The 26,049-nt window shown below is 44.7% G+C and overlaps 1 protein-coding gene across 4 annotated transcripts in view; it reads right to left on the bottom strand.

The window, feature by feature from the left end:
• Nucleotides 1-1,057: 1,057 nt before the first annotated feature.
• Nucleotides 1,058-26,049, bottom strand: part of RALGAPA2 (Ral GTPase activating protein catalytic subunit alpha 2) — a 236,345-nt gene continuing 211,353 nt past the window's right edge. For 2 of the 4 annotated variants that reach the window (XM_054984495.1, XM_054984499.1), the window contains one exon: nt 1,058-4,565. In XM_054984495.1, the coding sequence (XP_054840470.1) occupies nt 4,411-4,565 (155 nt within the window). In that variant the 3' untranslated portion in view covers nt 1,058-4,410. Of the gene's footprint in view, nt 6,712-12,972; nt 13,013-26,049 lie in introns of all 4 variants that reach the window. The other 2 variants (XM_054984496.1, XM_054984497.1) reach the window with 2 other exon arrangements.

Below are 26,049 nucleotides of genomic sequence, written 5' to 3' on the forward strand. Positions count from 1 at the left end.
ACCCACCTGGCCCTGCCCACTTCCTAAAAATACTTGGTGCGTGCAATGGTGCCCCTGGGCACCATGTTGAGGACCTCTTGAACTGTAGTTTGCTGGCTAAATGATACATGCCTGTTGTGAAGCTGAACAACAGAAAGTTATAAATTCTTTTACAATGATCAGCTCAGTTAGAGGAGAGCTGAAACAATGTCAGTTATAAGGAAAATTCTGATCTATTATTTGAAGAACTTGTTTTGGAGCTGAAATTCTGTGCATGCTGATTTCTGCTTACCAAGACATCACCTCCCTAAATCTAGTATTTCTTGACAAATGTCTTCTAGAGCAGGGAAGAATGGTATGTAGCAGGCCAAGCAGTTTTCAGAGTTCTAGAAAAGATGAAAAGAGCAACAGACTCAAGAACTGTTTTCTCCAACTCTCCAAGTTAGAACTGGTTGGGGTGGCCCAGTGAAGAAGATGGTGGCACAGCTCTGGGGTTCATGCCCAGCCATCACCATCAGCACCAAGGGCGGTGACTGATGCCACAGGGTCTTCAGCACATGACGCTGCCTTATGCGGAATCAGACTATTGGTTCATCAAGGTCAGTATTGTCTGCTCAGACTGGCAGCTGCTCTCCAGGGTATACATCTAAACTTCGCCTACTTGATGCTTTTATCTAGGGACACTAGAGATTGACTTCTGCGTGCCAAGCGGGAGCTCTGTCACTGAGCCATGCTCCCTCCCTGGTCTTGGCTTAGGCCCAGGCAGCAGCAGCGCAGGTAGAAATGGGTGTACCTGGCTTGGGGTGACAAATTACCCTGAACACACTCCAGCTGCTCTGGATTAATTTTTTTTAAATCCACATGTCCTTTCCTGCTTTACCTCCTCAATGACTGCCTTCTAACAGTAAATAAGAAAATTCTCATGTGAACCTTCAGTTCCACTGAAATCAGCAAATTTAAGTACTATTTGCTTGTAATGCATAAAATGAATTTCACTTTAGCGATTCCAAATCTTCATATTAGACACAAACAGGGAAAGAAATGATTGAGACAAATAATCTGAGCCATTTCGTTGTAACATATAAATGACAGATTTTATTACTCATTAAATCCAGTCTTCCTCCTTCCAGGCAATGAACAAAAAAATCATACACATCAACAAGGTATGCAGAACACATGGTTTACTTTCCTAATTCACTATAAAGGCACAACCAGAAAGTCACAATGAACACAGAAATCAGAGGGCTAATGGCAAGCAGCCACAGGTTGCCTGCATCTCACTGGAAAAACATGAATTTCATCTGATCAGACCAAGGCTGAGTTTCTAATTTAGACAGACAATGGCTCACAAAGTAAATTCCTTGGTGGCAAAACATTTGCTTTTTTCTAGTTGCAAGCTAATTTTATTACTAATTGCTATGTCTAATAAATGAAGCAGGTGGCTTATGTGCCAAGTGCAAAAAAAGCAAAAACTGGCCACCCACAGACCTGACAGGGGTCTCTGTGCATTTTGGTGTGTGGAAATATACCGTTGTAAATTAAGTTCACCAAAAGAAAAAGACGAAGAAATCCCTCAATCTAGGAGCACGGAATGTTGAGAGCACTTGAGAGTCCGTCAAAAGGGGGGAACGGGTGGGGTGGGGGCTCATTCAGGGCCGAGAGAGATTCCAGAAGGGGTGGATTTTGAGGAGTGGAGATTCCCAAATTATTCCTCTCTCCTGCAGTTCTGTGCGTCCCCCCCCCAACCCATTTGGTGTATTAACTACTCAGAAATGTTACCATCAGTAGCTTTCAAAAAATAAATAATTGCATACACGAAAACAGATAGTCACTAACTATATTCACAGGGTTTAAGATTTTTTTAAAAAACCAGTTGCTGCCACTGGGGCATATAGGAAAAGGAATCCTTACAAATTAGGATACACATATGAACGTCACATACTACCATTTAAGACTGCATTTTCAAAAAGAAATCATGAGGAAAAAAATCAACAAATTCTACTTCAGACACAGTGGCTGTTTTAAGTAGACCTGAGAGACCAAAGAAACTTCACAGGAATAAGATGCAAATTTTTACCCTTTCCCGGTTAATTGCCAAGAAAATCAATCTTACAGCTCAAGCCTCAAAACTTTTAACACATAATTTAGGTTTAGCCCCAGGAGTAGGACACCACACATAACTCGATAGGACATAGCTGTTGAACTGGCAGCAGTTGACTGAGGATAGCTAATGATGAGACGGGACCCTGACTGTGAGTTTGCCGTGAGCGTATCCTAGCAGCATGAATTAGAACTGTTGCATGCAGTTCTGTGTTAGGGAGTTTACTGTAGGTGGCACTGGAGCCACCCTTGGCTTAAAAAAAACATTTCTCACACTGCCACTTCCTGACATAGTTGTTCCGAAATATTGTTGCTTTTATTGCATCAAATTATAATGCACCTCTGGGCATCTGGGGAGGATCTGGGGGGAAGCTACTCATTTAAGCCAAATTTCAACCCATATTTGCATCTTTGTTGGGCAGTGGTTTGTAAAAAAAAATAAAACCCATCTTCCCCTTTGGAGTGGTTTTGGGTGTGCAAAATACTTGGGTAATGTTTATGTTGCGAAAGGGTAACAATAATAAATACACTTCCCAAGGGCTTCAATATATATACACACAAAGGATACTGTGTCTACATAGTTAAAAGTAGTCATTGGAATCATGCTACAGCTGTTCATCAAACCACAGTACTTGTTAGATTTTCCCAACAAGTACTCCAAATTACAAAAACAAACAAACAAACAAACCTCTGTTAACTTGGAAGTACTTTCTACGGTACAGTGTTTCCAACTATAAAACAGTTACAAAACGTAATTTATTGCTTTAGAAATTGGGCTGAAAACCACAACCTACAGCAGACAAGCTTGGTATAAACATCTGCAAAAAAAAAAAGGGGGGGGGATGCTCTTCTTAGCTTCTTTCTAAGCCACTGCAAGAGTGCTTGGAAGCCTGGAACGCCTTGTGGGTGGTGGAGTCAGCTGCATGGATCCTTTCAGTTGTCCAGCGGTCAGCCGAGAATGACCAAAGTGACAGGGATCCCACCTCCATAATTTCAGTCTTTTCGAACATTAACGCTGCAGTGAAGGAAGAAGCTGTAGCGAAGCAGATTCCAGTCTGCTATGGTAACATGCGAGGGGGCTCAGAAACTCCTAAGAGGCTGCAATTTTGGGCACACCGTTGCAGACAGACAAAACACGCTTTCAGATGTCACTGAATCAGCCCCTGTTATGCATGGGGCGGATTTTCAAATGGCTCCAGGAGCAAATTGCACATGGAAGACAGCCTCCTGCACCCATGCCTCCTCCCCACCCTTGTGGGCGTGGAGAAACTGAAGCACGTGCGTGTGTGTATTTTCTCTTCTTACTGGTGCAATGCTTCCTCTTAAAAAAAGAAGGGGCATCTGTGCCTTTTCGTCATAATCCCTGAGTGCTCTTTGAATGCTTTAATGTGTTTCATATTTTTCATGTTTCAACGGAGTAGTCATGCTAAATGTATTAAAAGTGACAAGTGCTTGAGAGGCATGATTAAACCAGATTGTAGCAGCTAACTAGGTAGAAACTTGCTTTTACAACATAACAAATGACAAAGAGTTGCTCCAAGGCTGGGCCTCTAATATGCCGGCATGGGCTATATTTATTTTAAATGGAGAGACATTCTTCCTGACATAGTAAGGCATGTTTTGTACAGAAAATAAAATTAACCAAGCAAATCTAATTCTTGTTGTGTAATGGAACTATTTGCATGTTCCCATATGTTTAAGCATTAGTTACGTACACAAGAATGGGGAAAAAATAACATGTTTGACGAGGAACTGAAAAGAGTACGTTTTTCATTCGTACTTTAAAAAAAACAGGGACAGCATCTGCCCAAAGTGAAGCACTTTTACACTGCATTTATTTCAATAGAAGAAAATTAAGCATGCCCTTATCTCTCCCACTGACATTAGTGGGACTTGGAAAGTGTTTCACTTTGCTAAATTGAGCCCTCCCTTTCTTAAGTGAAGCTTTCACCTAACATCAGATACTACATTTTAATTATAATGGCATTATAAATATCAGTGTCAGGAAATTAGAAAGTGGGGTCTCAGTCTACATCCTTTTCCTGTGATGTGCAATTGCAAGTACAGTAACTCAAGAAGGAAAGTAATTTATCACAATTAAATAGTGAACTTGCTGATCACAATCTTAAGTTTGCCTTCATTGTCTCTGTACCAGAAGTTCCCAGTTAAATACATGTTGCGTTCTTCAGGAAATCAACATGAAAATTTAAGGAATGATGATTTGACAGCAAAAAGTACTTCATTATGCAGTTACCAGTTCTATCCATACACTAATAGAGTTAATATAAAGGGAGACTTGGAAAGGAAATGGTCTTCCGCCTTGAAAGTGCTTTAAGTTGCAGATTTGCTGAGCGCACTGGCAGAGCGGCGCAACTTCCCAGGCAGCCTGCTTTTTGTAGCACTTGGTAGCGTTGGCGACATTGGCTCTGCCAGCTCCGTCCCCACCACCGGTGTGAGATCAGCACTCAAGCTTGTAGTGAGACAGCCTGAAAAATCAAAAATATCGTTGGAAAGAAAAGACTTTTTAATGAAAAAAAGGATTTGCATTTACATAGCCACGGGTTAACAGTTGTACAAGGCGTGTAATTTGGGGTGAGTCCACGGGATCCAAGTGCAACTCAGCTTGTTTGCATGGTTCCTCCCGGCACTGTCGCCAGGGCCTGTCCCCAGGTGCACGTCTGGGGCAGAATGAGGAGGGCACCAACGCCCTTCAAGGAGTCAGCTTGATCCCAGACAGCAGCACTCTGGAGTGCAGCCCAGATCTCAGGGAAGATCTTTTGTCTCAGGCTAAACAGCAGCAGAGAGACGCTGGCTTGCAACCGCAACATCCCCCAATCTCGAGGCCAGATTTTAATCTGGTCACCAGATCAGGGGTCACGGTGTGCCTCAACCTGCAGATTCTCTACCTTCTGAAAGACCCATTTTAGCCACTGCCCAGCCTGAGGGTATGCGTGTGTGAAAAGCCAACTCACTGGCTTGCTTGAAGGCAGCTCCAGCCGAGAGGGAAGAGGCAGAGGGAGGCCGGAATGCCGGAAGAGAAGCCTCGGTGCATTAAGGGGGAGTGGTCACAAGCGGGACAGAATGAGAACAGGCATCCATCCCTTGCGTCTTCCTGAGAAGTCTTGGCAGGCTCCCATTTCTGCCTTCTCTGCTAAGCCAGTCACAAAGAGCATGGCCAGCCAAGTCCAGCAGCTTTGGGTCCTGAGGGAAGGGGGTCCTTTCCTGAGGGCCCTTGACTCAGAATCACTGCAAGAAAAGCCCAGGATTTGGCCTCTCTATGAGTAGTGTTGGGTCCCTTTGCTTACATGCTGCCCTTTGTTGCCCTGGCTCTTCCTTCTGTTTTCAAGCTCCTGAAAGAGAACCTGAAAAGAGAATCTCCTGGTCTAAAAAAACAGAGAGGGTGAGTTGCCTCCAGCCAGCTCCTGCCATGGCCTCAGGAGGTGGCTTCTGAGCCATCTATTAGAGGAACCTGGGCTCTATTTGGGTGTCACAAACAAACCACGATGTGTTCATAGCATCAACAATCCTCCATTGGTCAGGCAAGCACATTCCATTACTTTTCACATGGGACTGCCGAAGAAGGCTTCCTAGCCTTTGGTCTACCTCCAATTTGCTGCACCATCCAAACTGGGATGTTTCAACAAACTGGAGTTTCTTTCCTGGTAACTGGGCTTCTCACCCCTTATTTATTCTGGCGGCCAGATCTAGACGTTGTCACTAACCCAGAAGCTGTTGACTTCCATCTGTGGGAGAGTGCCTGCTGGCCCAAGGATCTGAGGCTTGTTCATGTCACCAAAAAAACTGCAGTTTGCTCATAATGGCTGGATGCAGTCTTGGGCACTGCTCCAAGAAGGAGGAATGAATATACCAACTATGTCTTTTTCCTATACTCCCTCAAACATGAGCACAACCCTTAGTATTCAAGATATTCTTGGCAAGTAGATGTGGCAGCGGGGTGGTTAGCAGATATTACTGCATGTTGCCTTGTAGAAAATTCAGCAGGGAGGAACTTCAACTTCTGCCACATGATGCAATTCCTAGAAGAGCAGCATGCGCCACCTTCACCAAGGAAATTAATCCCGTGGAATGGTTAGCCATACAGATATCCCTCTTTCCTTCTGCATAAACCACCCAAAGTCTGCCTTCAAGTTTACAGCAGTAAGCTGACACTGGTCCCTGTGAAACAGGTGCTTTGGCATGCGGAAACTGGGTGGGAGGGGAAGGAGGGAGTAATGTTTCCAAAAACCATGCTGGGAGTGCTCTGCTTTCCACCCCCATCTCTGAAGATGGCCAGAATGCAAGATAAAGCAGAACACTGAAAGCTCCTGGCATTCATTTTTATTGTTACAATGACATTGACCAAGATTTCGGTTGTATGGTTCACACAATCATTCATCTCAAGACAAAACAAGCGCTTCCTTTCTCTTCTTAAGTGATGACTGCCCTCCCCCTCCATTCATATAAATAAATTCAGGTTGGGAGACAGATGGGGTGAAACTTGTTGTCCTGTGGGCAAATGATCATGCAGTCTTGGATTCAGGGGCTCATGGTTGTTTACAGAGCATCACTAAGAGAGGGCATAAATCTCTTCCCCACATCTCCTTTCAGAACTTCATGTTATGCTCTGATTCTCTGAAATACATAATGAAGGCAGCGTCTGTTTACATATTGCCATTTTACCTAAGTTCCCAATCAGTCATTTCCCTAAAGGCAATTATGTCTAACATTCAGAGCTAAATCTCTCTCTCTCTCTCATCAATGAGAGGAGATGAGGAACCGGTTATTTAAAAGATAAAGAGCACATTTAAAGAGTGTAAGGATGTATATCCGCAAGAGAGTGAGTGTGCACCTCTTGCCTTCCCCTAGTGCAATTATAATCAGTGCTCCGAAGAATTGAAAAATGCATGTTGCAATCGAACGCAGTTGTTGCTACTGTGGCTTCGGGGTCCCAGGAGAACTCTGCACATGCAAATGCCATTTCATCAGCTTACTCCCAGTAAAGAGCTTTTAAACAATGCTGCCAATCTGTCTGCAACTCTTTCATATATCAATATTGTTATTATTACTGAACCAAAGTCCTTCATACTAACTCCTCTGAGAATGGATGAGGATTGTAGGGAACTTGTCAACAGCAGGATGCTAAAATAAATAAAACCTCTCGAATAAAGGTTGCCAATGGCCTTCCCCCATTTACAAAACATTTTTTTTCAGTGTTACATACAGCTTGAATAAATGCTACAATTACACAATCTGTGGACCAGCACACTACCCACTTGTGTGATGATGATGCCAGCTTACTCTGAGGTGCAGGTTGGGCTGAGATTGAGGGTGAAGCTGGGTGAGCTCTACCTCGGCGGAGAGGAAACATACAGAAAGTTTGCCTCTTGTATTTTCATATATGAAAAGGCCGAATATCATATTTTAACTCTCAGGACTTTCACACTAGGATTCCCAGCCTAATTAGTTCTCCCTTCCTTGCCTCAGCTTCCTGCAATACTGAGCCCATTCTGGGACAAGGAAAGTCCTTTCTGTCCCTCCTTGGAGAAAATTCTGCTTCATGTCACAGCCTGCAACGGTTTTTGAACCTTCGTGCTTCCTAGCTGCCCACCGGTGGCAGGCAATCTCCCGAGGCTTTCCCCCATTGTCCGCCAATTCCCGGCGCCACTGGCAGGCAACCTGGAAAAGTGTACAGAAGGCACGCTTCTTGGAGGGGCATGACGATGGCACTTCCCAAAGTGATGTCATTGCACCAGCCACGGGCATGCTTCCAAAGGTGCCTACAGGTTCAATAGGGTTCCCAGGCCAATACACCCTTCAGTGGAAGGGGGGCTGGGACTGAATGGGAGTTGTCTTCTCACGCATGTGTGCTCCCGACAAGGCGTGATGATGTCACTTCCGGGAAGTGACACCATCATGTCAGCCACAGGCATGCTTCTGCACTTCACTGGGTCCAATTTTGGCCCCAAATGGGCTGAACTGGCTCCATACAAAGTATGGAAGCACACTTTGTGTTGGCTGCCTCAGGAGACAGAGCCTGGTGGAATACATATCTCCTCACCCTCCTGGAAAGAAGGATATCCTGAAGAGGGAATGGAAAACTCATTGATCTGAAAGAGGGAAGCTAATAACAAGCCCAGATTACAATGTCCCTGCCCACTTTCTGGGGTGCCACGTTCGTTAGGACCACTGCTCTTTGGACACACGGCTAGGATTAGCTAGCCCTGCTTGCACAACAGGAACGGAAAAGGGCCACTCTAAAACAGGTGGTCTCATTCTTTGAATAAACCTCAGTGCTCTCTGAGGCTGATGAACAGGGAGATTTAAGGCATGCTCTTTTTCTGGGAAGAACAGTGCCATTTGTAATAGATCCTGAATAACGTGTCGGCACAGTTCTGGGTTGGGCTGTGGGGAAGGTGAGTTCCATTTAAAAGAGGATCACCATTTCTCCATAATGTCTGATATTGTGATCACGTAGGCCGTTTTAGTTAGTAAGGGTTCTTTGGCTTGAGCAACTCTTTGTGACAAAGCACTATTAAGATACATGTGGGCTAGAAGGGCTCCAAACCAGCACTTTGGAAGAGAACAGGTACCTTTGTGGCCTAACTCTAAGTGGTTGCTCCCCATCTTGTTTTTCAGGGAACAGCCTGCTGCTCAGAGGGTTCTGTGTCAGGTTTTTCGATGTTCAGAAAATAAAAGGCTCGCTCATGCAGGTTACCCAATGGATGCCCAGGGCTTAGGGGCCCCCGTCACAGTCTTCACTGGTGCTGCTTTGCCTAAGGCGCAGCAAGTGCAACATGCGACGTTATTGTTCCTTGTGGACTTAGCTAAAAAAAGGCAATTTAGTCCTCACAAGGAAGTTACTTAATCATCAACCGAACTGTAAATTTAAAAGGCAGACAGATCAGTTGAAGCAATATTGCAAAGTCCTCCTACAAATCTAATCCCGAGGCTGTGCTAGAAATCTGTCCTGATCCAATTCCACGGAAATCAGGTTTGGAATGCTATTCTGACAAGCACCCACAAGGACTTGTGGGGAGCAGCACATCTCCTCTTCCCCTCCCTCACCAGGTCTTCTTTCCCTTCCCTGGCAGACCGCATAGCCTCTTCCCATTTCCTGCTTCCTTCTTTCCTTCCCACCCATCAGTCAATCTCCTTTTATCTGCCCCCCCCCCGCTCCTGTTTTTAGCTCTTTTTTTCCTTTCCCCGGCAGCCTTTTCCTGGGAAACTGTGTAGCCATTAGGCCAGGCCCAGTTGTGCAGTAGGGAAAAGCAAAGAGGTACCACACTTTCTCCTGTATCACCCTCTCCCAACTTCCCTCTTTCTCACCTCCTGCCGACCCCTATAGCATCACCTTTCCCTGCTTCCTTCACTTTTCACCACCCATCAATCAACACACCTTTTATCTACCCCCAACTTCAGCTATACATATTATTTATTTAATTTATACCCTGCATTTTTCCTCAATGGGGACCCAAAGCAGTTGACATCATTCTCCATTTTTTCCTCTCAACAACCCTGTGAAGTAGGTTAGTTTGAGAATGTCAACTGGTTTAAAGTCACCAGTGAGCTTCCACAGCAGAGTAGTGATTCAAACCTGGTCTCTCAGAGCCTAGTCTGAAACTCTAACCACACTGGCTTTCATAACAACAACAACAGTGCGCTAACATACCACCCTTCTGAATAGATTAGTGCCATTCTGAGAGCAGTGAACAAAGTCAATGTTATTATTATCCCCACAATACAGCTGGGGAGCTGGGGCTGAGAAGAGGGGCTCACCCAAGGCCACCTGCTGAGTTCACGGACGTAGGGGGAGTTGAACTAGCAGAGTGCTGATTCGCAGCCGAACCACTTAACCACTGTGCTACAACACTCTCTGGGGATAGAAGCTGTTGAACAATTGCAAGCAGCCATTCTTGGGTGAGTCATGCAAGGTGCTTGGTGGCAAGTCACCCTGTGACTGCTGCTGGGCCCAACCCCAGTAAGTCCTCCCTTAAAGACCAACACAACCCTGGAAAGGGCCCTGCTCCCTGCTCTTTTACTCATACAAACCAAGGCTTGAGGGCTGGCAATACTTTTGTGGCTGCCCAGCAATGGCCACTGAGGGCATTAGTTTCTTAAAACTACAGGCACTGTTTCTATTATTATAGTTTTTTAAACCCCTAATGTATGTATGTACAGACTGATTGATTTAGACTTCAGATTTTTCTGCAAACCTGGGCTATTTTTCAGGTTTGTAGGAAGATGTGTCTTGTCTATCCATGGCTCTGGTCTCTGGATTTAAGCATCCACAGATTTGGCCATGCCGAGAATTAGAAATATTTATTTTAAATGCACTGGATGTGAGTTGCTCCTGAGAAGCTCATATAAAGTCAGTCAGGCAACTATGCCACAGTAGAATCATAGAATCACAGAGTTGGAAGGGGCCATACAGACCATCTAGTCCAACCCCCTGCCCAGTGCGGGATCAGCCTAAAGCATCCCTGACAAATATTCATCCAGCGATGAATATTTTAGAAAGCTCTACATTGCAGTCCCATAAGCAAAGTCACATCCTCTTAAGCAAATTGAAGTCAATGGGCTTTGAAGGTTGTTTATCTGTTCAGGTTTGTACTGTTAATATCTCATGAAAAAATGGGTTTCGTTAATTGCTCATTTAGGAATTTGTTGAATAAGTGGGGATTCAGACTTACTTACCAGTGTTCAGTGAACTATTGGAAGGGAAAAAAATTAAAGCAAGCAAACATGACGATTGTCTGTGTGAAATATGTAGATCTTTGAACTAGAAAGGTGCTACACTTTCCCCTAAGAGAAAGAAAGGGAGGGTTCTGCGTTTTACATTCCTGCAACTGAAGGGACTGACAGATGGCCGAAATAATGCCATTTCCCACAAACGAGCAAGGCTCAAGCAACTCTGCCCATGCAAGCCCCTGACAAGAGCACTCTGGTGCCTATGAAAAAGCTGTGCAGCGCAAACATGCAAGCAAAGGGCAGCCAGCCACACCTGGCCTTTTGTAAGGGCAACATTCCAGTAGGCCTTTCAAGGCTGCACATTCCATCAGTCAAAACTTTCCCCTGCCAAGAGCTTAACTACAAAACCCGCCTCCCTCTAACCAGGTCTTGATTGATGGGAAGGCATCAGCTGCAGAAAGAGCCAATAAGAACTGTTAAAAGATAAAAGTCCAATACAGATGCTCTAAAGAGTTTCACTGACAAGCCGCCTGGCACTGATCCTACTAGACTGGAGTTTCTCTGTGCTGTGGAACATGGAACTTTCATCATATTCCAGTCCATTATAGAAAAAGGGCAACACCCACTCCCACTTTCAAAGAAGAGCTCATGAATATACCAGAGTTAGTGCAAGGGCTCTCCGTCCAGTATAAAATGGGTGATTTTTATGCCTGAGCGTCTGCTCTCAAAGGAATACTTTGGCTTGCAGGTCATTCAAATCACAACATGGCTTAGAGTCTCTCCACGTGGGTCTCTCTACACAAGGACACTCAAGTGTAAGTGAGAAGCAACGTGAGCCGGGAAGCGTATTTTAAAAATATAGAGCCAAAGGTTCAGTCAATTTCACCTTTCTACAGAGCAGGCAAACATCACTCCTCAGAGGGTTTCCTCTTTGCCTCTGGAAGGAAATTAACAAACTCTTTGAGGAGCAATCTTTGCCTTTGGCTGTGTCTTTTTAATCTACACTTCCCGGCTAACACTGCATCTCTCTACACTTGAGCGTTCTTGTGTAAGATCTCATGTAGAGAGACTCTTACTGTCTTAGGAAAAGAAACCCTATCACTTAGGAAGGAAATTCCACCAATTGCAATGGAACTATTTCACAGTAATGAGCTTACGATTAGAGTACGAAAGGGTTAAAACCTATTGCTAATGAATGCATATTAGCTGTTGAAACACAAATGTTTTGCTCTCCTTCGGGATATCGCTTAGCCATAAAGGCTTAAGAAAAGATCATCTAACCCTGACACACCACCTACAAAGCTGGGGCAATATTCGGTTGATGTATGGTGCAGCAGAGAATCATTCATCAACCTGGTGAGCTGGCCGCTTGACAGGTTATTCTTTAAGCCTCCTTGGTTCCACTTCTTTGGGAGGCAGCTTTGTAAGAGTTAATTTGGTGCTTCAGCAACCCATCCAGTCATGGATCCTGAGCTCGGCTCTGCTGCTGGGCAGCTTCCTTCCTTCCTTTGCAGCCCTGCTCTGGAAATTAGCCAAACAAGCAGAACCAAGCAGACTGCAAAGGTCACACCTGGCGTGTGGCCAGCCTGCTCTCTGGCTCTGAAACGATAGCCCCAATTGCCAGGTTCAGGGCAGCCTGTGTTTTCCCTCTTTTGTTTCTTTTTTTCCTCCCCCAGCTGTTCCATTCATACACCCAAGCTCAGCAATCTGCCCTCCCCAGAAAAAGAGCCCCTTATTAAGCTGAGCTAACGCAAAGGGCCAGCACAGCACGTGCCACTCCTTATCGGCACCATCTCAAGATCCTATTCTGAGGTGCTTAGGCAAAAAAAAAAAAAAGCAGACTTAATGCTCATTGGTTCTCCTGCAGCAATTCAAACAAAAGTGCAAAGCAACAAAGACATTTTCCACTGTGGCAGGTGTTGGTGTCAGATTCCGCCTGAAGCAAACAGGAGCCGAAGAAAGAAAAAAAAATGCTTTCCAGTGAAGTTTAGACATGCATGGGCAAAGAGATGCTAGCAGCAGGATTCTTAGAATTTGCTGCAGAATGGGGTGGGCATAGCAAGGGGCCACTTGTTTCTAGCTCAGCACCCGGCCCATAAGGAAGAGAGCAGCCCAGATTAAGTGTGCGCCATTCCAGCTTTGTGCAAGCGACAGAAGGAATCTGGTTAGTAAATGGAGCATGACGCTGCGTGAACAACCTCTTACCTTTCTCAATTACTGTAATGAGACCTTTACATATTTTAATCTAAAGGGAAAGAACATAAAATCATGTAAATATGGGAATCACGCACCTGCTGCTTTAATGACAGCCTTGTACACATTGCTTACACAGAGTTATTACTGGGGGGCAAACCACTCTCACACAAGTTGTGTGAGTTAATGTGAACGAAACCTCCAGTACCTATCATTTGGAAACAGAACTAATGAAGATCAGCACCATTACCAAGTGGGATGTTGGTGGCAAATTACATGCCCTCCCCCTTAGCCACAGATGTGGAAAACCGTGAGAGGAAAACTGTTCTTTCCCCCACAATCCATATATGTATGGCCTGTATATTGCCATGGCAAATATTACCACAACATTTACATCACACCAAGAAACTCCTCCCTAGCTCCAAGGTCTCTTAACATCATACCCTCCATCAACACAATGCTTTTCACTTGTCTGGTCTACGTTTTAGAAGCATGCAGCAACATCTTCATACATGCACAACAAGGGCTGATTCCAGACGGCCCTCCCCATGCCGAAACGTCACGCAAAACTCGCGCGAGAAAACGCGATATTTCGTGTTTTCCGCGCGATGACGCGCAACGTTTCGGCATGGGGAGGGCCGTCTGGAATCGGCCGTCTGGAATCGGCCCAGGGCCACCTCGTTCAACCAGCTCCAGACTTCTTTTTATTTATTTTATTTATTCAATTTATATACCGCCCATCCCAGGGGCTCTGGGCGGTGAACAGTTAAAATTGATAAAAACAGAAACTAAAATCAATATACAAATAATAAAACAAATTAACAAGGTGCAGTGGTGGGGAGAACCTTCCCCACCCCAAAGGTGGGAGGCCGACATGGCACCGCCCCCTTCAATCACCAAACGCCTGGCGGAACAGCTCTGTCTTACAGGCCCGGCGGAACGATAATATGTCCCGCTGGGCCCGGGTTTCCATTGACAGAGCGTTCCACCAGGCTGGGGCCAGGACTGAAAAAGCCCTGGCCCTGGTTGAAGCGAGGCGGGCTTCCTTAGGGCCGGGGACCACAAGTAAATATTTATTTACTTGTTTTTAATCTTTTTAATATTGCACCCCACTTTGGCACAGATCCACAGAAATTTTATATTTAAAGGAAAGCTAAATGAGGAACTTTATCTCTTCTCTTGCAAGCAATTTCTAAAAGATGGTGAAAAAGTACTGAACATTCCTGCATACATAACTTTTTGTACAACACTGTGGCAGCTGTGATGTAGTCATCCATTTTGTGTCTTTAGCAGATTAAAAATGTTGGAGAGATGCTGGTTAAGTAAATAGCAAATTCTCGTTGATGTGATTGAATCCAGGACAACCATTAATGTAGTAAACAAACAAAGGGGCAGGCAATAAAGTTAGGAGAAGTAAAAGTTCATAAAAAAAATCATATATTGCTTTTGTTCTAAACATTGATTCCCAGGCTATAAAAACTTTTGTTCCCCAAACAGGAAAAAGATGCAATTCCCCTACCACAAAGGACAAACATTTTTTTGCTTTTTAACACAGATCAATGGGTAAAAACAAATAAATGCATAAGCCAACTTATAATTGATTTGTAACCTTGGTTTTAATTTAGTATATGCAACTTAACTGGAAGCAACATAAAAAGTCTTGTTAAAATGAGTTATAAATCAGGCCCAAGGGAAAACACACAATTATCCTTGAAAGAGGACCAGAAGTATGCAGCTAATGTTATACAAAGAATGGCACAGGCAGGGCTTTTTTTCAGCAGGAACGCGGAGGAACGGAGTTCCAGAACCTCTTGAAAATGGTCACATGGCTGGTGGCCCCGCCCCCTGATCTCCAGACAGAGGGGAGTTGAGATTGCCCTCTGTGCCACAGGGCAACGCAGAGGGCAATCTCAACTCCCCTCTGTCTGGAGATCAGGGGGCGGGGCCAACCAGCCATGTGACCATTTTCTCCGAGGGCAACCCACTGAGTTCCACCACCTCTTTTCCCAGACAAAAAGCCCTGGGCACAAGAATATCTTCCAATATAGGCACACTGATCATGGCAACTGCTTCCTGTAATTTGCCTGCTGGCAAATGCATAGAAAAGTATCTGATGTGGAACTGCTCAGCCACTCGAAGCACATTCAGCAACCTTGGGGTGTGTGCAGCTGCACGTAAGAAAGATGTGCATGAGGGGGGAAGGCTGAATGCCAGGAAGGAAACACACTTGTCACTACTTCTCACTCCCCCTTCCTCTGCCTTTTCATTTGTACCTATATATGATGGAAACTATGACTTCAGGTTCAATACAGTCCACAAAAGTCACAATAAATTGTGACTTTAAGCCATTTTGCAGTCCTTTTGCTTAGTTTTGGATCACTTGGAAAGGCCCCAAGGCATTTTTCTTCTCTTCTGTGCTGTTGTTGCTTAGTCCTTTAGAGAAATGTAGGCCCCCAGACTAACCTGGTGGCCAAGTTGCAGGCCACGGGGGGGGGGGGGGTTGCGGAGGCATGGCAACTGCCATGTTGTCTCCTCTTGACGGCCCCTGTGCGCTGGCCCTGCGCCCTGGAAATTTGAATCCTGGGTAGCCAAACAGGGCCTGCTGAGCTGGCTGGGCTGGGGGTGGGGCCAGACGCTGGATCTGGGAGGCGCAGGTTCCTCTCAGGTCCAGCAACATGTCTTAAAGGGCCCTTGGCACGGGCGGCTCCCACCTCACTCAGCATTTAGCTTGCGGAGCTTTCCATCTGGAAAGGCCCCAAGGCATTTTTCTTCTCTTCTGTGCTGCTGTCGCTTAGTCCTTTAGAGAAGTCACAATTCTGTTTCTATTAGTCTGTTGCCATAGAAAAGAATATACATTCACCATTAAGGATCCAGAAGAGAGAGGAATAAGAATTGCTCTGTGTGTGTATATATATATGTGTGTGATGGCATCTGACTTAGAGATCCTAAAGAATCAATTCAAATAGAAAAAACATGGGGGGGGGGCAGGGTTATCTTCTATCTGATCCAGTAAAAATATTTTCTTCAGCAAAATGTTCATACAGTAGCTGGAAAGACTGGTTATGTGTTTGTAGAAGACTTGTGGGACAGCAACTGACACAGGCTAATAATATGCTGGGTTTGTTACATCGTTATGAAAAAGTCAGGTTGCTTTCACATGGAGGGTTTGCTTTGGTGAGGCATTCAAACTGGAGCAGGGTTGATTTTTTTAGCTTCTATCCAGTGATGTCCCCTAATCTTCCACTACCTTGTTTTTCGTTGCTTTGCCATGATCTTTCCCAAACCTAGTCTGATAACAAGACCAAAGCATCTTTGTAGGCTGTGGACAAGATGGTGCTTATTTTTGCAAGTCTTGCCCATATCAGTATCATTTCCCTTGAGCTAGCTCCCCCCTGCCCCCCTGCTGGACATTTTTTTTAGTCTTTAAAAAAATGGTAATTGATATACCACTTTAGGTGACAGTGATATATCCATTACCGATTTTGAGCTATATGAAGTCAATTACCAAAATTAGCTGCAGTGACGATGTTAATTACCAAAAGCAATTCACCTACTGCTATAGCTGTATGTCAATTACTGTTTTTTTCTTAAAAGACCCTCAAAGCCCTCCAGTGCTATGGGATGTGGTGGTGGTGGTGGGGGGAAGAATGGTGGTGGCAGGAAGGGGCTGAATGAAGCAACGTGGGAAAAATGCCACGCAGACCCACCGTTGCTTCTGCGAATGCATCTGGAACTATGACAGCTCCAGGAAGCACCGCAGTGGCACTGAAGCAACTTGAGGCTAGAATGACAAAGTGGTCACAGGACTAATATTGGCTTAGTGTGGTAATCTAAAAAAAGACTGATGATTCCCTGAAGGATAGTTAACAGGTTTATATCTTTTCTCACATTTGATGCATGGAATAAGAACACCCATATAATCCATAAAGACCTACCTGCCTGTGAGCATAAAACATGGCAGAACATATGGAGAGAATTTGGTTCAATCTATACACAAGGTCTGGAAATAAGGAGTACAGGCAGACTACCTCAGGTGGTAAATCTTGGGTGCCATTATAGATGGTAGAAACCGAAAGATATGATATGACCCATGCACCTAATCTACAAGGAGGTTTTCCTCCGTAAGCACCACTTGAAACAGCTGAAATGGTGGGGATACATTTGAATTTTCTATCCCAGGCACCATAATACCTTGTGCCAGTCCTGGGAACAGAAAGTTTCAATACACCAGGAATTTAAGTATATATAAGAAGGCACAAAATCCACTAGATTTGTCCAGCACCCGAAGATTTGATTAGGGATCGTGTAAGACAGTTTCCAAGTGAATTGGGCTCAACATTTGAAACACTTGTCCTTGGAGGCTAAGGAGCTGATCTAATTCATCTATGTTAGACTCTACAATGGACAAGATAGAAGAATATTAGAACTATTTTTGCCACTGAAACTCCAACAGTCAGAATTTGCTGGATCACATTTTCTCCCAGCTGGGCTCCTTGGCTCCCTTGCACTAGTAGTGGATTTTCTCTGGGGGAAGGTGCACTTCCCCTTGTGCAATGGATCTATGAGAGTCCCTTTCTTCCTGGCCTGCACAGGTTCTGAAAACCGCTTTTTAAAAAGCAGTCTTTAATAAGAACATATATTTGACCTAAAATGTGCAACTCTATGGAGGGGCAACGCGAATGCAGGTTGGAAAGAGCACATCACCAATCAAGGGGGGAAAAGTAGAAAACTCCGAAGGAGGAAAATCTGTTTGTGGGATGGTACCCCACAAATATCACAAGTGGTCTGCTTCAGGTTGGATATACACATTAATGTTCTACAGTAGTAAGTTACAGAATGGGACAAGTGCTCCCATTTGAAGCTGTGACGGACTCAGCTTCAGATGCTGAGATTGCTAGACAGTAAGAGTATGATTGACATGTTCCCCCCACATGTGGCTAGCTGGAAATGGCAGTTGGGGGATGGAATGTTGAGGGGGCTGACAGCTGGAAAGAAAACTGCAGAGTGAAAGGGAGTTGGAGCCTGGCTTTTGACCAGAGAGGGTCAGCCAGAGACTCCTCTGTGAGAGGAAGTAATGTTTATGAAGCACTTTTAGTCTTTGGACTGAAGTGGGGAAAACCAGCACTAACTCCTGGTTAGACTTGAGAGATCTGGGAATTATAGCGGGCCAAGGAAGTGGGTAGAAAGGAGTCTCCTCTTCAGCACCAGGAAAAGGGTTATAGCTCATAACTATTGTGGCAGAACGGGTGCTGGCTCTCAGTCCAGGCAACTGAGCCGCCGTCAATGGCCTGCTAGCCCCACTATCCGCTTCCCACTGTCTCTGGTGGGCGTGGTTCACACTTTTCATCGCTGCCACCACTCACTGATTTGTACACCGCCTGACTGAGGGGCAGTGAGACCCCTCTGGCTGAATTTCCTTACTGGGAAATGAATTACCCAATCTTTGGTTGGGCCCTGGAGAATTGGCAACCCACCAAGGTCTGGCCTGATCAGTTCTCCTGGGCTCCCTCCCTCCCTGTAGCGTGCCAAGTGGGGGAGGTTACGTAGTCAGAGCACCACAAGGTTCCTTATATTAAAAAAGTATAATTTATTAACTATATACAGAGCACTATATACAAGCAGGTAAAGGCACAACACATAGGGGTAGACCCCCCCTCCACCGTTCAGAACTCATAGGGCAGAAAATTAAACAGAAGAGAACCGCCGTCTGCTTTCCCTACCACACTGTTCCCTACTCTACCTTAAGGGGGTGGTGGGGGTCTCAGGGAAGGTTCCCCCTTTATTCCCTTTCTGCTGCCTCCCAGGCCCTCCACACTTAGGGCCTAGGCAACCAGGATTCACCCAGCAGCAGGAGCCTCTCCTTCAACCAAGAAGGCAACTAACCTTTCCCTCAGGATAGGCTGGGTATATCTATTCAGGCTCCACCCCATATTTTTTCCCGCACTTTCTTGGCCCCGGGGCAGCTGGGAGTTGTAGTCCAGGAAGAAGGGCGTCCCACACCAAGACTCCTGCAGGCCCCTCCCTGGCCCTTCAGCCCATTAACCCTCACGGGGAACATTTTTTTTCCTTTTTAAAACAGATTTACTGCAACCAGCACTCATCTCACCCTTGGCAACCATTTTGTTACAACTATAATGCCTGCCCAGAATCTAGCAAGGGTTTGACTCAGTGGAGCACCCTAAGGTCTGGAGAGGAGGGTAAGTCATGCTGTATTTGTGTGTAAAAAGTGAAACATTTGTGAAGCAGTGCCAACCTCTCAAAGAAACCAAGTGTTTTGTGCCTCACACCAGTGAAGTTGCTGTACAAAAACCTTTCTGTTACTTAAGTTCAAACCCCTGCCTACCTGCCTTCTGACTTCACCTACTATAAATAAACCTTCTGTTATATTTTGAACCTCCCCAATTCTTGTGTGCCAGTTTCTGCTAAAGGGAAGTGCAAACCCCTGATCTGTCCCCTACTAAGACTTGGCTGGGTAACCATTTTTAATATTCCATAAGGGTGGGGCAAGAAAGAAAGTTGAAGCTACACATCAACCACGTTACCAGAGGCTTACCAACCCAGTATACAGCTTCATAGGCTTAAAGAGGAGACGTTTTACCTCAGGGTAGGGGAAGGTCAGCCCAAGCCAGAGTTGGACATGGGTTTGTGACAGAAGCCATTAGAAGAGACTCAAAATATTTTGGGGTGACCTCTCTTCTATAGCATGATAGATTTTTTTTTAAAAAAAAATGGCCTGCCACTTGTTACAATTTGTTCCCATGGGCCTCTCATGCCAGGGGAGACTCTAGTTTGGCTACAGGGTTCAGACAGGTCTAAGTAATCTAAGTTAGGGATGTGCACTTCGGGTTTTAGAAACCCGAAGCAAACCCAAATCAACCCCGATTCGGGTTGATCTGTGATTCCCGAATTGGCCCAAGCAGAGCTGGCCAGATTCGGGAAACCCGAAGCAGAGCAACCCGAAGCGATTAGCCCCCAACAAAAGAAGCATACAGTCAATGCCACCTACAGTTTGTACCAGGAGTCTGCAGAAGTTGAAGGACTCAAGGAGGATAATGACAGCCCTTCCTGCCCAGCCACCTGTGTGGGGTTGGTGGAGGACTGCATAACCAGGCAGAGTTAGTTGGGACAGACACACTACATCATTTTCTTCTAACCGTTTCTCTGTTATGTAAGCCAGATCAATTTCCTCTTTCTGTAACATCCTGGAGAGTCATGCAGTTTTGTGCCTCACTGATCTGGTATAGAAAAGGTGAGGGAAAGAGGGGCCTTGCATTGTCACCTCTCCAGATGCTACAGAAATTAGAAAGGCAGAGAGAATTCTTGCCAGATACTGGGCATCTTTGAAAAATCTCACCCCCGTCTCTCCCATGTGCACTGAAATAGCCCATTCATCAAACATCCTGCTGTGAGCCACAGGCCAGGAGCCCACAGCCCTTGTGTTCTCACCCTTCATAGGCACCAGGTTGTTCATTAGTTCACTTCTAGTTGCTCACTCACTTGCTTCATATGGTTTTGTTGTGTATTTTTAATCAATTTTTCTTGTGATTCTCTGATGTGAAGTTAGTCCTCATAGGGAATAATGCGGCTGGGGGACCTTCTTTGGGGGGGCATAATATTGCCCCCCGAAGTCCAATCTCCCTGAAACTTGGGTGGCCGTGGGAGGAGAGTTGGGAGAGGGTCGCTTGCAAGTTTGGTGCATTTTGCTTTTAAAATGCCACCCCCAGCCTCCTGGGAACCTTCCCCTCGATTTTTCCCATAGGAAACAATGGAGATAGGTGGCTGGGGGGGGGCCTTCTTTGGGGGGCCATAGCATGCCCTCCTGAAGTCCAGTCTCCCTGAAACTTGGGTGGCCATGAGAGGAGGGTTGGGAGAGGGTCCCCTGCAAATATTAGGGAAGAAAATGCCCCCCAGCCCCCGGATAGCCTGGAGCAGCATTTCCCATTGGAAACAATGGCCAAATCTTCCCTAATAATCCCGAATCAGCTTAAATACCTGCACCTGAAGTAGCTTGCCGCTTCGGGTTTTGGGTTTACCCGAATTTTTTTCCTGCTCTGAGTAAACCAGAAGCAGGAAACCCAAATCTTTTGGGGTTGCACATCCCTAAATTATCAATCCAGTTGACCATTGAATTGGAATCACATCTGTGCCACTGATCACCTCTCCTCTTCTGAGAAGCCTTTAAAAATATTCTCCTTGTTACTTTACTGTTTTTGACCCTACTCATTACTATTCCAAATAAAATTTAGGATAAAGGATTTATGTTTGTGTCGTTTTGCAAAGATACACTTCAGTTAGTGAAATCTGTTTACTTCAAATTCAAAGTATGGACAAAACTTACAGAGTCTAAGATTAGAACAGGGCAAAATATATATATATATATTTTAAAAAATATCTCATGGGCCAATCCCTGCCCTGAAAGCTCAGCATCAGAGCCACAACTGTGCCTTAGTATGAAAAGAGGTCTTTATAGCCAGTGCAATATACTTTATACCATAATGATACTAATGGCTTGGGAAGGGAGTACAGTAGGTATTGTTGTATCTAAACATGGCCCATGGGACCTGGCCAGTGTTTGTGGGGAAGGGAGCCAGCTTTTTGTTGGCCAAAGGTCCATAGTTATTCATTCCATGCTCAAAACCCCAAAAAGATCCTGATGGAGAACCAAATCTGCCCCCCCCCCCATTCTGAGATGGTCCTATTGCACAGGAGGATTGTACTACATCATAAACTGCACATATTGTTACCTGAATTGGTCTCCTTGCAAGTAAGAGAATTGTGGGGGTATTAGCAGCAAGGAGTAAGGCTATGCAAGAGGGGTAATGGTGGGAAATCTCCACCAGTGTTTATGGGGTCCTTTCCCCAAGATAGCAGAAGAGGCTAGTGCTTTAAGTTCAAAGAGCAATCTTTTATTAAAAGAGGAAAACACACACACAGGAGTAAATAATAAAATGGTTGTGCACACACAAAATCCTAGGAAGCTAGGCAAAAGGTGGAATAGAATGAGGTGCAGCATGGTTCATGTAGGAAATGAGTAGCTTCAAATGTCCCGTGTTCTTGGCCAGGAGAGAGAGAGGCTCAGGGAAGTACCCAAGGGTATGACGCTCAGATCTGGAGGCACAGCACGCACACTTGAATGGGGCTAGAGCCCTGGTTCTTATAGGGCAAAACATGCCCTGAGGCTGTGGGAGCCCCTTCAGCCATTGGGACAAAGACCAAAACGGTCAGTCTCTGGGAATTACAAAGGTTTGATTACCTTGATTACTTGCTGCTGAGGTGTGTAAAAGGAAATGCAAAGTCTCTCTTGGAACTGCACAAAAGGAGCAGTGCAGTGCTAATGAATCTACTAGAGCTGAGTTGATGCATTTAGATATGAGAAAATATAGGTTCCCAGAGATAGAAATTAACTTATTGATGCTGATTGATTGCTCCCAAGCTTGGGGTAGGAAATGTAATTACGGGAAGAGGGCATTGGAATGTGCTAATGGGGTGACATAGCGCAGCCTGCTAATGTCGTGGTCTCAAGCCAGTTGCTGAGGAGATAGTAAACGCAATCACCCTAGTCCTTTGCATTTGCATGCACATTCTAGGCATACCTCAATCTCTTGGGCTGGGTCCAGCAACATTCTGCCTAGCCAGCTTGGAATTTCCCCTGATGCAGACCGTGCTACATTAATCTAGGGGCCCTGTGACTTTTTATATCACAGGCCTGTATTAAAGGTATATCAAATATGGCAAAGGCCAGTGTCGACCGCTTACAGTATGAACCAGCACATAGGCTGCTTGGAAGGAAAACAATTTTTTAAAATCTAGAACAAGCACATGACCTTGTGCATACATTGCGGCTTGGATCCCACCTAGAATTTCTGCAAGGCCAGGAAGGGTGTGTGTGTGTTATCTGATTCTGCTCTCCTATGCAAAAAATCACCCTCCAAATTTCCACTCTTGGGGGACAGGGAACCTTCACGAATAGCTGCAGCGGGGACCAGAGGTCTCCTGTAGAAGGAGAGAGCTGCCGAAAATGGCGCCCCCTCCTTGACCTTGGGGAAATTCTAGGTGGGATTCAAGCCTATGCATTGTAGTACTACATAATTGTTTCCATGTAATATTGTGTTCATTGGTATATTCACACAATTAAGTATTTTGTAGCAAAATCACAAATTATCAGCTTACTGATCTACAAAGAAGGAAGCTTATATTACATCTAAACTAGACATTATCATGTTGCCTTTATGCTATTTAAGAAAACTGGCTTAAGAATCTAGAGTAATGTCAATAAAAGAGCGCAGCATCCAATCAACTGGAGAATCTGCATCGGCTAAATTAACATTTGTCTAATGGGGTAAGAACAGCACTAAGTAAACAAAAGAACTTTGAAGAGTTTAAACAATTAATTGAAAACAAAAATCAAATTCAAAACCTGCTCTAGTATTTTAAAAAGCCGTGTAACTGACTTTTAAGTCTCAAAAGATCAGATACATTGGTTGTTCTGTCTTTGGTTTATTATTGTTGTAGTGAAAGATTTATGAACACATCCGAAGCACAACTTGGGAATCCAATTTAAAATGTGGATGAATGTGCTGTGCGTCCTTAAGAATGGCATCCATAAATCTGTAACAACTCTACCACTTGAGTATGCTATAATATGCTGTCCATTTTTCTTCAGTACGGCAGATTTCATAGTGTCTTCTTAGCTCTGTGACAGTGTGAAGGATTTCAAATGCTGTGACTTGCATGTATCTATTTTTGTGCAAGCAGAAAAAGGCGTTGCATTGACTTTTTCTTTTCCGAGCATCCTTCTTTCTTTTCCAATTCATTTGTATGCCTGTGAATGACCTCATGGTGAACAGATGTACTTGGCCATGGCTGTGATTAGCTCAGTCCTCTCCGCAGTCAAGCCTGCCCATTTTGATTAACCCATTGAAGGACCAACTCCTACTTCAGTATTAAAAGAGTGCTTTCTGATACAGCTGGTGAGGATGTCCTAGACGAAGGTTATACCCCAATGTCAAGATACATCAGGCTTGAAGACCAAACACTGGTCTGCTTTTCCAGAACGTTTTTACCCTTCTGTCAACTAAGCAAGAATATAGGTTTTGCCAGTCCAGTTCTATCAGCATGTATTAGCTCCTACCGCACAAACAGAACATTGTACCAAGGGAACTAAATCAGTACTTAGCTCTGAACAAGTGGGGCAGGGACTCCATAAAAGCTTGCTGCTGAAATGGTGGCCCTACATGTGCAATGCAGACTGCCCTTCTCTACTCCAAGAAGACCCATAATATGCCATGCGTAAGAGTCTTGCATTGGTTCTGCTTAACCTTTCCAAGTTCTTGGCCCAGGTTCCTGGCTCACATACTTCTAATCCTTTTAATCATAGCTAAGCATCTTTACGCCTAGGTATTCAGATATATGGATGATAATGGCAGGCAAAAGGTATGTCAAGGGCCGGAATCAGGAAATACACCTGATAAGACTGAGCACATGTCTTGAGCCCAACTGCCCAGTATCAGGAAGTATTGGAATATACATTAAGCTGGGAAAAATTCAAGAAATATGTGGAGAAAAAATGGGACATGAAGGGGAAATTGTGGTCTTTGGATAGTTGTTAAGGGGGAGATAGAAACTTACTTAAGGTTAAAAGGGGGTATATTTTATTATATTTTATTGGATTAGTATAGAGTTATAGTATTATAGTATTATAAAGTTAAGAGTAAGACAGCGTATTCATATGGGAAGTAATAAGGTTGAACAATAAGGTTGTATAGGTAATAGGGAGTATATACAATATTTTAGTGATGTAATAGAAGCAATAGATTTATAATATAGATAATAGGTATTTAAGGATTAGTATATTATATATATATATATTTGTTAGTATATGTACCTATTATATACTTATATATTTTATACTCTTAATTTAAGTATTATATTAAGATAGTTAATACAACTAAATAGACTAGATTAGTATGTATTATATAGATATATATTATATATATTATTATAGATTTTAAGAATTTATAGTATATATTCTTTAGGTTAAGTTGGGTATGGAAAACTGTTGGGAGTCATTACATAAGTAAGGGGGGAAAGGATGGGGAAAATGCAATGGGGTGGAAAATGATAATGATTATTATGTTTAAGTTTGTAAACCCATCCAATAAAAATTCTTCCAACTGCCCAGTATCAAGAGCCACAGCATCCCTTCAGCAATATTCCTGCCCCATGGCATCCTCGGGGCCGTTTAAAGTCAAGTAGCGAGAAAAAGTGGTCCTGGAACCCTGCTACTTCAATCAAAGTAAAGGCAATCTTGGGGGACAGTGAAATGTTTCTCCAGCACTTTCCTAAGTAGCGCAGACTCTTCAGTATACCAATAGCCAAGAAAGGCTATCAATATCCAGTGCTACCCAATTCTCAAATACTTTAGATTGTAAGTTTGTGAGCAGGGAAAGTATATTCAAATTTTTGAAGCATTTAGGGTTTTATAAATAACTAGCAACAAAGCTCAATGAGGAAAAAAAACCACAACAGGCTCTAGAAAGGGCAGGGCAGGCTGGCCAGGCATTGTCCCCTCCACAGTGCCCGATTGGGGCAGGGGAAGGACTGGGCAGCCGAGCAGGCATTGCCCCCTCCGCAGGGTCCAGATCTGGGTGGAAGCCATGCAGGGCACCCAGGCCTGGCATGCCCACCTTCCCCCACACCCCGTCTGGGCAGGGGAGGGGTGCAAGGTGGCTAGGCCTGGCATGGCCCTCTCCCCTGTGCCCCGTCTGGGCGGGAGGAGCACAGGGCGGCTGATGAGCTGGGGAGGGAGGCAGTGGGCTTGTCTGTCACCACTTCCCCCAGCTGTTCATCTGGGGAGGGAGGCTGTCCAATTCCCCGGCGATGAGCTGGGGAGGGTAGAGGAGCCAGTGGATCATGGCAGGGAAGGGCTGGGAGGCCAGCCGTCTTTCCGCCTGCACTGCACCTGTGCCTATGAGTTGTCGGAAACACGGCTCGTCTTTTATATAGTAGGATAAATGATTAGTTTAATTGATTAAAACCTTTGGATCGACTCTTCAGGCAACACTTAAAAAAAAGTTCATTGTTTTCCCA

Source organism: Eublepharis macularius, chromosome 7, assembly GCF_028583425.1.
Source record: "Eublepharis macularius isolate TG4126 chromosome 7, MPM_Emac_v1.0, whole genome shotgun sequence".
In the NCBI taxonomy this organism is placed as follows: Eukaryota; Metazoa; Chordata; class Lepidosauria; order Squamata; family Eublepharidae; genus Eublepharis; species Eublepharis macularius.